At 34.9% G+C, this 9934-nt stretch overlaps 2 protein-coding genes across 2 annotated transcripts; one reads left to right on the top strand and one right to left on the bottom strand.

Annotated features, from left to right (window-relative positions):
• The first annotated feature begins 1010 nt into the window (after positions 1-1010).
• On the top strand, positions 1011-4016 carry LOC139858239 (uncharacterized). The gene is made up of 5 exons (XM_071847100.1): positions 1011-1214; positions 2245-2401; positions 2897-2947; positions 3420-3512; positions 3797-4016. Exons 1-5 carry the CDS (start codon positions 1075-1077, stop codon positions 3866-3868), a joined length of 513 nt encoding a protein of 170 aa, XP_071703201.1. The 5' UTR covers positions 1011-1074; the 3' UTR covers positions 3869-4016.
• Positions 4017-4459: 443 nt separating this feature from the next.
• On the bottom strand, positions 4460-7450 carry LOC139858053 (adenylate kinase 4-like). The gene is made up of 6 exons (XM_071846904.1): positions 7200-7450; positions 6798-6943; positions 6587-6706; positions 6248-6415; positions 5381-5470; positions 4460-4904 (listed from the first exon to the last, which is right to left on the bottom strand). The coding sequence occupies exons 1-6, from the start codon at positions 7303-7305 to the stop codon at positions 4803-4805; spliced, it is 732 nt and encodes a 243-aa protein (XP_071703005.1). The 5' UTR covers positions 7306-7450; the 3' UTR covers positions 4460-4802.
• Positions 7451-9934: the final 2484 nt, after the last annotated feature.

The following is a 9934-nucleotide window of genomic DNA, read 5'->3' as shown; positions in this document are numbered from 1 at the left end:
CCATGTTTGGGGATTCGATTTGAATTTTTCAAAAAAATGTGGGGGCCTTTGTTGATAAAATGAAATTTAGTTAAAATTAAAAAAAAAAGGTGGAAAGGCGAAAATGCCCCTGGTACTATTCATAACTTTTGTGTATTAGTTAATACTAGTTATCGAACCCTCGCTTCGCGCCGGGGTTTCAGTTTTCAATGTATTTTATTGCGTTTAGTAAAATTATTTTGTGGTTAACGATGATGTCGTTGAAGCGCAACTCGAGTCGAACTAAAAGGTATAACCCGTGAGAGATTTAAATGTTATTTTAAATTAACTATATACGTGCATCTCCGCGTTTCGCTATGGAATTGTCGACTTTTAAAAATTTAACGCAAAATCAACGTGTATGAAAAGTACCCCAAATATTTAGCGTTTTTTAAAAAGCGTCCGTTTTGCGTATAGCTAGTGACATTGTGTTCCTAAGATTATTTCGAGTTTAACGATGGTGTCGGAAAAATTTAACTCGTTGCGAGCGAGAAGATATGACCCGTTGAATATTTGGGTGGAGTTTATTTAAGATTTTTTATGAAAATAGTTATTTGACACTTTACCCTTTTGTTTGAGAGATCGATTTGAATTTTTCAAAAAAGTGTTGGGTGCTTTGTTGGTAAAATGAAATTTAGTTAAATTTAAAAAAAAAAGTGAAAAGTCAAAAATGTCTCTGATTACTATTCATAATCTATATGTATATGTATATACGAATTTATAACTGAATGCTGAATGTGTTCCGATAAAGGAAAAAATAATGAATTATTAATGACGTAATAAATTAGTAAACACGAATTAATCTGGCGATGGTTAACGTGCAATTGGAACCTGCGTTCAAGTCTTGTTCCAGGCATCATCAATCAATCAATCGCAATCGTATTTAAATAAAGAATAACAAAATTCAAATGAATACTCTTTCGTTTGCTTATTCACTGTAACAATCATCTTTTTTACGCTTCGCATATTCCATCTTTCTGATTTCATTCCAAACACAAAATTATTTATTATTTATTATTTATTTAAATTTAAAATAATTAAAAAAGGGAAAGAAAAATGAGAATGATGGGAGAAACAGGATCATCATCATCCAATGATAATGATGATTCATCATCAAATGCTCATATCAATTATCCTCTCCTTTCTGCTCTTCTCGCTTTCGCCATTGCTCAATCCATTAAAGTCTTAACCACCTGGTATATATGTTTCCATTTCATTCTCATTTTTTATTTATTTTTATTCCTAATTTCTATTTATATATGCTATTATATAAATTAAATGCACACGACATTACATTGATTTTAACCTAGTTTTTTCATTTATTCGAGATGCGCATATTTTAGCTAGGTTTTATCAATTCTGTTAGTTTATCCTGTCTTTAAATTTACAGTTCTGTAGCTAGCTCATTTGAAGTTTATGATTATTTCACGTTGTACATTCATATATTTCGAATCTGAGAAATTGAATGCGGACCATATTATGTATATTTTACGTATAGATGTACGTATATGTATATAGAAGAAGGATCAGAAAGGTCGAAATGATCAAACTCTTGAATATGCATCATATATGATTTTTTAAGTAGTTTATAATTTAGTATCTAGATAATCTTATTAAGGATAATCTTATATGGATAACCAAACATGAAATTTTTCTGATTTAAGAGCACTCGATGTCCACACAAATGATAGTAAATTAATAAACCAAACATGAAATCTTATTAAGGATAATCTTATATCAAGTCCACACCGTTGCTCATCAAATCACTCACCGACGCCGGAAAAACGGACACCCGCCCACCGTCGGTTCGCCGTCGATTCTTCAAGGTCGGAGGACGGATGATGTGAACTTGATTTTACATTTTATTTTTATTTTTTTATTTACCTATTTTCTTATTGGTCCACGTCATATTCGACCCCGAAATGGACACCGAACGACACCCGACTTTAATCAATTTCGAGGTCCATTTACGATACCGAAGTGGACCTTGACAAAGAGACATGGGCACCTAGTGCTCTAAGGATAGTTTTTAGGAGAACTTTTTTAGAAATGCTAACTTTGAACTTTGAACTTTGAAGCAGATTAACAGCTGAGTGAAAAGCATGTTTTGACTTAAAATGCAGCTTCTTATTTAATTTACTATCATTTGTTTAGTTAAAGAACTTATAGTAGTAGCTATTTATAATGTTATGTCCTAAGAATGTTATAACTGTCTTAGACATGCAGGTATAAGGAAAAACGTTGGGATTTAAAGCAACTTTTGGGATCGGGTGGCATGCCATCATCTCATTCTGCAACCGTGACTGCCCTTGCTGTTGCTGTTGGTTTTCAAGATGGCATTGGTGGCAATGCATTTGCAATTTCATTTATACTGGCTTGTGTTGTATGTTTTCTCCCTCTTTCATCATTTGTTGTGTTTATTATGTAATGCATCTTTTAAGATAACAGTTCAAAATATAGATGTATCATTACTTCAAAAAACTATATGGCTATTATTCTTACAATGCACTATGCACATTGTGGAACTTAGTTTTAAGTAAGAACTGATTCTAGTTTTTAAGATTATTTGCTGTCAAAACAATCATAATTTTAAGAAGGGTGTAAGGAATTATTAGAAGTCAGTATTTGAAAAAGGTAAAATAAAATAACCCTGACTTAAAAAAAATTGATTATTTTATCTTGCTAGTAATATTTAAGATCATATACATAACTTGGCTTGTATGACTCATAAATACCTCCACAATCACACATATTTGAAGAATGTTTAGAACTCCCATTACCTTTTTATTTATACATGTGCCTATGAATAAAGTGACAACCGTTGTGTGAATAATGCAGTTACAATCTGTAATCTCTTATGAATTGAACCACGTGACAGGTAATGTATGATGCGACAGGTGTACGTTTACAAGCTGGACGCCAAGCAGAGGTTAAATTAACTCTTCTTTCCCTGTGTGCCACTGTGCCCATGTCATGTTTTACATGTCATTATAATGGCAATATATAGAGGTGGCAAGATTGACCTATTACCTGTGAATAGATCAATTTGGGTTTTTTTTCTCTGTTCAAAAGGGTCAACTAAAAAGTTTTAGCTAGAAAGAAAAATGGCCAAATGGGTTGAAACTCAGCTGAAGTGTATTCGAATAAACACAAACCTCAACCGATATATTCCGAGTCTTAGATTTTATCATACTAATATAGCTTCTCATAATCATATTGGTTATATTAATTATCGCAACATAACAGAAAGTACTATTTCAGGTCAACCCATCCAACCTGGCCTGTTTAAGTCTAAACTAGGTTACCCATTTGACTCGTTAGCTAACTTGCCCGTTTTGCCACCTCTAGGTACAAATTCTTTTCAAGATCACTGACTAATGTCTGGAATTACATTATTTCAGGTTCTAAATCAAATCGTATATGAACTTCCTGCTGAACATCCCTTGGCTGAGACCAGACCACTACGCGAACTTCTTGGACACACCCCTCCTCAGGTCTGTTTTACGCGTTTTCTTCAAATCTTTGAACATCGTGAACCTTCAATATTGTTAGACACAGTTTAATCCAATTATTACTTTGTTTAAATTTTCATCATTATAATTATTTCTCAAAGAATAAATTTGAAGCAAACACTAGACCATTTAGAGGTGTAAATCATCAAGTCACCATATCTAAACTCTCGACAAGGAATTATTTCACGTTCTCTATCCAACTATCTTATAAATTGCATTTCGATAGAAAAATAGTATGCAAGAATCGTTCTTGATATATTATGCAGGTTTTTGCTGGTGGATTGTTGGGTTTCTTCACAGCTGGAATTATTCACTTAATCTCACAGGCTGGCAATTGACCTTCAGCCTCTATGCTGTTATGGTTCTCTATGATAACAAGCATAGATGCAACCATGACGATATATTCATTATTCATTACCGAAAAGACAAGCTTATTATTAGTCATCCGTCGTTTTTTTACAAACTACTATGATGTGCAAAACTAGTTTGGCAAAATAATAATTTCAAAAGTGATTGAAAAAATTCTGGTTGTTGATTGTTTATCTGTCAGGTCAAATTGGTGCGACAGTATAGCTCATTTGTTAAAACGGCGAATGTACTACAATAAGTCATCTTTTAGGCAATTATTCTTTGATTCTTAAGTTCATTCATTTCATGTAGATCTTCTATCTTCTATGAATTCGTTGATTGTAACTTTGTAAGTATATCATTATGCAATGGAATTAGTTCATTTTATGTTGAATGTCGGCGGACATATGTTTTTTTTCCACTTTTATCGTTCTCATCCATATCACGTTTCGTTTACAAATTCAAATCCATCAAAATTCTTAGTCATAGTTCAATTTGAGTAAGAATCAACCACCACAACAACTACGAAAAGTACAGATTGAGAGTTTCCAACAATCCAACTTCTGATTCAGTTAAGAACATTATGTGGCCCAATTCTTTTGTATTTCAGCCCATGTATTCTTTATGCAAAACAAAGCATACTTAAGCAGTTAAGCATAAGTTCTTCCATCTGACTGCTGTCGCTCTGTCTTATAAAAACATCGGCAGACAAAAGTAATTCAGGCAAATTCTCAGTATAACATGAAAGAGTATTATTCTCGTATCTCAGCAACTCAAGCAGTTGCCTTGCAAATTTGAAATGTGTCAGACTTCAATGTTGAAGCCGATCCGATCCAATGTTGGGTTAAATAATAAATTTAAAATTAAAAAAATAAAAACAAAACGGAAAAGAAAAGAAAAGAAAAGAATGCAGCTCTCATTTCATTAAGAGGACAAAACTTTCTGAACCTCAACAGTCACCTCCTTTGGTGGTTTTTCTGCAGGAAGCTTTGCAACGACGCCCTTCTTGTTATAATAGTCTATAACCTGCCGTTCACACACAATACAGGATTTTCATTTCATATAAATTAAAGGTAAACAACATGCACATGACCATCTATTTGAGCTAAAATGTGGGTCCCATCTTGTTCATGTGAGATGATAATGGGACCCACATGTACATCTTTTAAGACTTGCACCATTAATGTATAACAGGGTTTAATACATCAACGACACTTGGAAATGGTAAAAAGGTGAATTAGACGGTTATCAACATGATGTAGTGCATGACCTATGAATGTTATTAGTTAAAACTACCAACATACCCACTCTCCTCAAACTACACATAGATTGACATTTGGCAGTAATAATAATGCTAATCCACACTATCTCTTATTTTTGTCTTTGCTAAAAAAGTATTTAAGTATTACATAGTTCAACAATTCCCATATTGTGCCAACTAAACTGTCATACTATTAATCCGAATACAATTTCTCGAGAAAGGTAAGTAAACAATCACTTACAGGTTCAGTTTGGCGGTGAAAAGCCTCTAGCCTGGACTTAAGAACTGCTGCAGTATCATCTTTCCGTTGCATCAAAGGCTCTCCGGTAACCTACAATAAGTGCATTCACCACATTAAAGTCAATTGGAATGCAGTTGAAATCCAATATATTTATTTAAAAATAAAAAATAAAAATACTCGTTTCATTCAAAATAACGGCTACCATTTCTATTTTTGACGTCTCACAAATATACAAGCATTTACTTTCTCGTAGCTTTCATGAGTACAATTACCAACTAAAATGCTACCAATTAGGATGCAACGAAATTTCCATTTCTCACAGAATTTAAAGGACCTAAGATGACATACGCCATCTGAACCAACACCAAACATATTTCTTGTGAACTATTTTCTAGTTAAAGGTTTCCTCTCTACACATGACTAAACATCCTGTTCATAAAGGTACATACATACATACATACATACATACATACATACATACACACATACACACACACACACACACACAGGTGACAAAGTTACTCAAATCATCTACTTAAAGAAGTCACATTTGATATTCATAAAAGGATTCTACATGATATTTATCTCACTAAAAATGCAACGCATAATCCACTAAATGACACATGACTCGAGGAAGTGCTAAACTATAAGTCAAAGAGTCGAAAATATCATTTAGGGATGACAACATAAAGATTAGCAAATAATATCATAAACATTTTTGTAGACTTGACAATTGATAAATAGGTACCTATGACTAAAAAACTTCATGGAAAGAAACATTCGGAATTTGATTGAGATTTCAAACATGAATGTTGTTACATTGAAATTTTCATGAGATGGGGAAAGTAAGTAATATTTATAGCTTACATCATCAATGCCGGGAACCTTGGGTGGTGCAAACTTTGTGTGGTAAGTCCTACCACTCGAAGCATGGATCCAACGGGCAGTAATTCTCTCCTCCAAAATGGAGTCATCAATTGCAAAATCAAGCACTTTATCAATCTTGGTTCCTTGTTTCTGGAGCATCTCATCAAGCTGTACATATAAAAAACATTAACGGTCTAAGATTATTTAAGTAAATGTTGTCAATTAAAGAGAGTGTTTGACCAATCTCATTCGTTTTAGCTGATCATAAATACAATGTCGCATATAAACGACCTAACGGAAGGCAAGTGATGTATACGAAACATGAAAAGATCAATAGACCTTTTCTGCTTGGGCAACTGTTCTGGGAAACCCATCAAGAATGAATCCTTTTTGACATGATGGCTTTTTCATTGCTTCATCAATGATCCCAACCACCAAATCATCAGACACTAATTCTCCCTACAAAAAATGCAAACGAGACTCACTGAGTTAACTCAGTTAAGTCATACCAAGTGTGAATACAGAATTAAAAGTGGTATCAAAAGGATACCTTTTCCATGGTCTCCTTGGCTATGACCCCGAGCGGGGTTTTAGCTGCAACGGCTGCTCTCAACATATCCCCTGTTGCCAAGTGACATAGGCAGTACTCATCCTTAATAATAGGGGACTGCGTACCTTTTCCTGACCCGGGTGGACCTACATTTCATTCGTTTCTCTCATAAGCATTTCATCGAACAGTTAGAACTCAATACCCCAAATTTTGTTACATACATACTAAATTTCATCAAAAAGCTTTATAATTGACATTAATTTTACTAAGTTAATGATTGTAAGCATAAAGTAACAGAATTCGGCTATCAATTACAGATCTCAAACAACAAAAGCCCTAACAAAAGTCAAAACCCTAAAGATAGAAAATTGAAGTAATTAGCAATAATTAGAAGAAGAGTACCAATGAGAATGAGGCGTTTATCAGGCTTGGATGAACACTTGAATCGGCGAAGGAGTTCAGTCATGATGTCGACGGAAGGTACATCTTCTAATGATGTGCTCGCCATTTGTTGGTTGCAGATGAACAAATGTTGATGAAAGGGGTTTTATAGAGGGGGTGGTTGGTGCACCAACCAAACACCAAAAATAATAAAAGAAAAAGAAGAAAAAAGAATAGATGTAGAAGAGTTGAATTAGTTGATGATGCAAAGGAGAGATATAAAGATGAGGAAGATGAAGGCGGGGTTTTAAAAGCTTTAATCTACGATGTAAATAAAAACATTTTTTAGACCATTCACTATTTCACTATGGTAATTAAAGTGTTGTTCTAGACAACTTTTTTTAAAAAATAACCATCTATAATGCTCTCCGTACAACCATCATCCTCCATACAACAACTCAACCAAACTCAAGCCTCTGTTTCCGTTTCTGTTCATACTCAAAATCCAATCACTTCACAACCCAATTACCCATACTCACCTTCACCATTAACCCATTCTTATGCCGATGCCGTGATTAGGAATTCACCTCCTAAGGATACAGACCCTGGACAAAGAGGAAACGATGATAATCATAAAAAAGAGTCTTATGGAGATCGGTTTGTTAAAAAGGTATCCGCTGTCTTTGTTGGTAACCTTGCTAGGTCTTCAAATCATATGGTTTTAAGCAGGGTTTTTAGGGATTTCGGCTGGATTCAAAATATTGCCTAGCGTTACGGCCTTACGGGAGAAGTTTTGCCTTTATTAAATTCGCCAATCATGTTCAAGCAACGAATGCGGTTCTTTCCATGAATGGCAAGTTGTTGAAGGGTAAGAGAATTAATATAGTGTATGCAAAGTTTGATAAAGAAGCTAATGGGTCTAATAATAATAAGGAGACTTCCTTCAAGAATTTACCAGAACAGTCAAATGGGAGGAAACACTCTTTTAATACACAAAGGAATGCAGCCGAATGAAGATATAAGTGATGCTTTGGAGAGATTGGTACTTATTATCGACAAGGTGACTTTTTCTAAACACAAACTTGACGAATGGATCATTAAATGTAATATTGTGGTTGAGAAAATTTATTTTTTGGGAAAGTATGGAGCTATTGTTTGTTGTACCGATAACGATAGCTATCGGAAATTATGTCATGGTTCATCGATGGGTCCAATCGGGGAGACTTTCTGCAAGTCATTGAGATGAAAAATAGACATGGACGTTTTTCAAGGGCAATAAGGATCGAAGTTGCAGGTATCCCTGTGGATTATGGGGTATGGTGAATCTATCGGCGGTGATGAAAGATTTTGGAGAGGTGTTATTTATATCTAAATTATCATAGGATCTTACTCAAGCAACTTCAATGTTGTGTTCATGGAGGTCTTTGAAGCTAAACCTATCAACATGGAATTTTCAGTTGAATTAAAGGATAAGAGAACACTAACTCTATGGGCTTATGAGGTTGAAGATAATTTTGATCCTAACGATCACATCAGGACGAATGACAATGAAGCATTCATTGATGAAATCAATAACGAGGTTATGTTCAAAAAGGCATCAGAAGATGTGAAACCAAGTGGTGAGGCTAATAAAGAGGACTCACACGTTGAGGGTAATGGAGGTCACGGACTTGATTCAACAGAAAACTCCCACTCGCCGAAAAAAAACTGTTGGGGGAGAATATGGGTTTATGCTTAAAGATCATACTAATCTTAACCCATAACATTAAGTGTTTTGTTGATGACTTTAACACCCTAATTTTTTTTTTTTTTTAATACATACAGCGGAAGTCTTGATTACGAAAATACCCTTAAACATACTTAAAGCGTGATTACTGCAAATCTATTAAGTTATATTATTACAAACGACCGGCGTTACGTTAAACTACATTTTACATAGACACACAAGCTTCTACATCATAGTTTCGTTTTGTCAAACATATCCTCAAAACATCCACTCCCATCCCAAACCCATTAAGATCCAAAACCTGCAAGGGAGGAGGAGAGGGGTTAGCTGAAGCTAAGTGAATGGAACTATCTACAAATCTAGCATACAGTACCAACTCGTACAAAAACAACAACAATTACAACTTTGCTCTAGTTGGAGGAACGGCGGCCTGGCCTAGCACACGACTACTAGCTGATCGGGCTAGAGTCTACCGTTAAGTCCTTATTACTGAATCCCCAGTATAGTCTTCTACACGCAGGCGATGCGTCATTCAACACTATACTCAACAAACAGTAGCCAACTGGACCCAACCTAACAGATCGAGATTGACCTCCTTGAGTAAGATCTAACAAGTCGAGATCCCTCATGAGCGGAACCTAACAAGTCGAGGTTCGATCAACACAACAGAACCTTATAGGTCGAGGTTCTATCAACAGTGCACATTCAACTAGTATCAACACAACATGGCAATATTACAACTATAACATGGCAATTAAACAACAATATAACGATGTAGCACGACAAGCTACTCCATGCTACACCCGAGATAATCGCACTCATCGATTACCTTCAAAACTCAAAGATCTAATATTACTGAGTCTTCATGTTCTCCTGGTCACCTGAGAACAAGATATTTCCAAGTCAGACTCAATATTGAGCAGTCCAACATCAATCAAACATAGAATACGGAGAAATCTACCAAACCTCGAACACGTGAGAGTTCTCAATCACACACGTGTAAAAACCTACACGCGTGTGACTTTGTCAC

Source organism: Rutidosis leptorrhynchoides, chromosome 7 (assembly GCF_046630445.1).
Source record: "Rutidosis leptorrhynchoides isolate AG116_Rl617_1_P2 chromosome 7, CSIRO_AGI_Rlap_v1, whole genome shotgun sequence".
NCBI lineage: Eukaryota > Viridiplantae > Streptophyta > Magnoliopsida > Asterales > Asteraceae > Rutidosis > Rutidosis leptorrhynchoides.
The sequence above is the reverse complement of the archived record's forward strand: the minus strand, read 5'-3'. Positions and strand labels throughout refer to the sequence as shown.

Bases quoted from the DNA above. Each gene is read 5' to 3' on its own strand.
- LOC139858239 (XM_071847100.1), top strand. From the start codon at position 1,075: ATGAGAATGATGGGAGAAACAGGATCATCATCATCCAATGATAATGAT. The intron at 2,948-3,419 runs GTTAAATTAACT...ACATTATTTCAG, and splicing joins AAGCTGGACGCCAAGCAGAG to GTTCTAAATCAAATCGTATA. The intron at 3,513-3,796 runs GTCTGTTTTACG...TATATTATGCAG, and splicing joins TTGGACACACCCCTCCTCAG to GTTTTTGCTGGTGGATTGTT.
- LOC139858053 (XM_071846904.1), bottom strand. From the start codon at position 7,305: ATGGCGAGCACATCATTAGAAGATGTACCTTCCGTCGACATCATGACT. The intron at 6,707-6,797 runs GTATCCTTTTGA...CATTTTTTGTAG, and splicing joins CCAAGGAGACCATGGAAAAG to GGAGAATTAGTGTCTGATGA. The intron at 6,416-6,586 runs GTCTATTGATCT...TTATATGTACAG, and splicing joins CAGTTGCCCAAGCAGAAAAG to CTTGATGAGATGCTCCAGAA.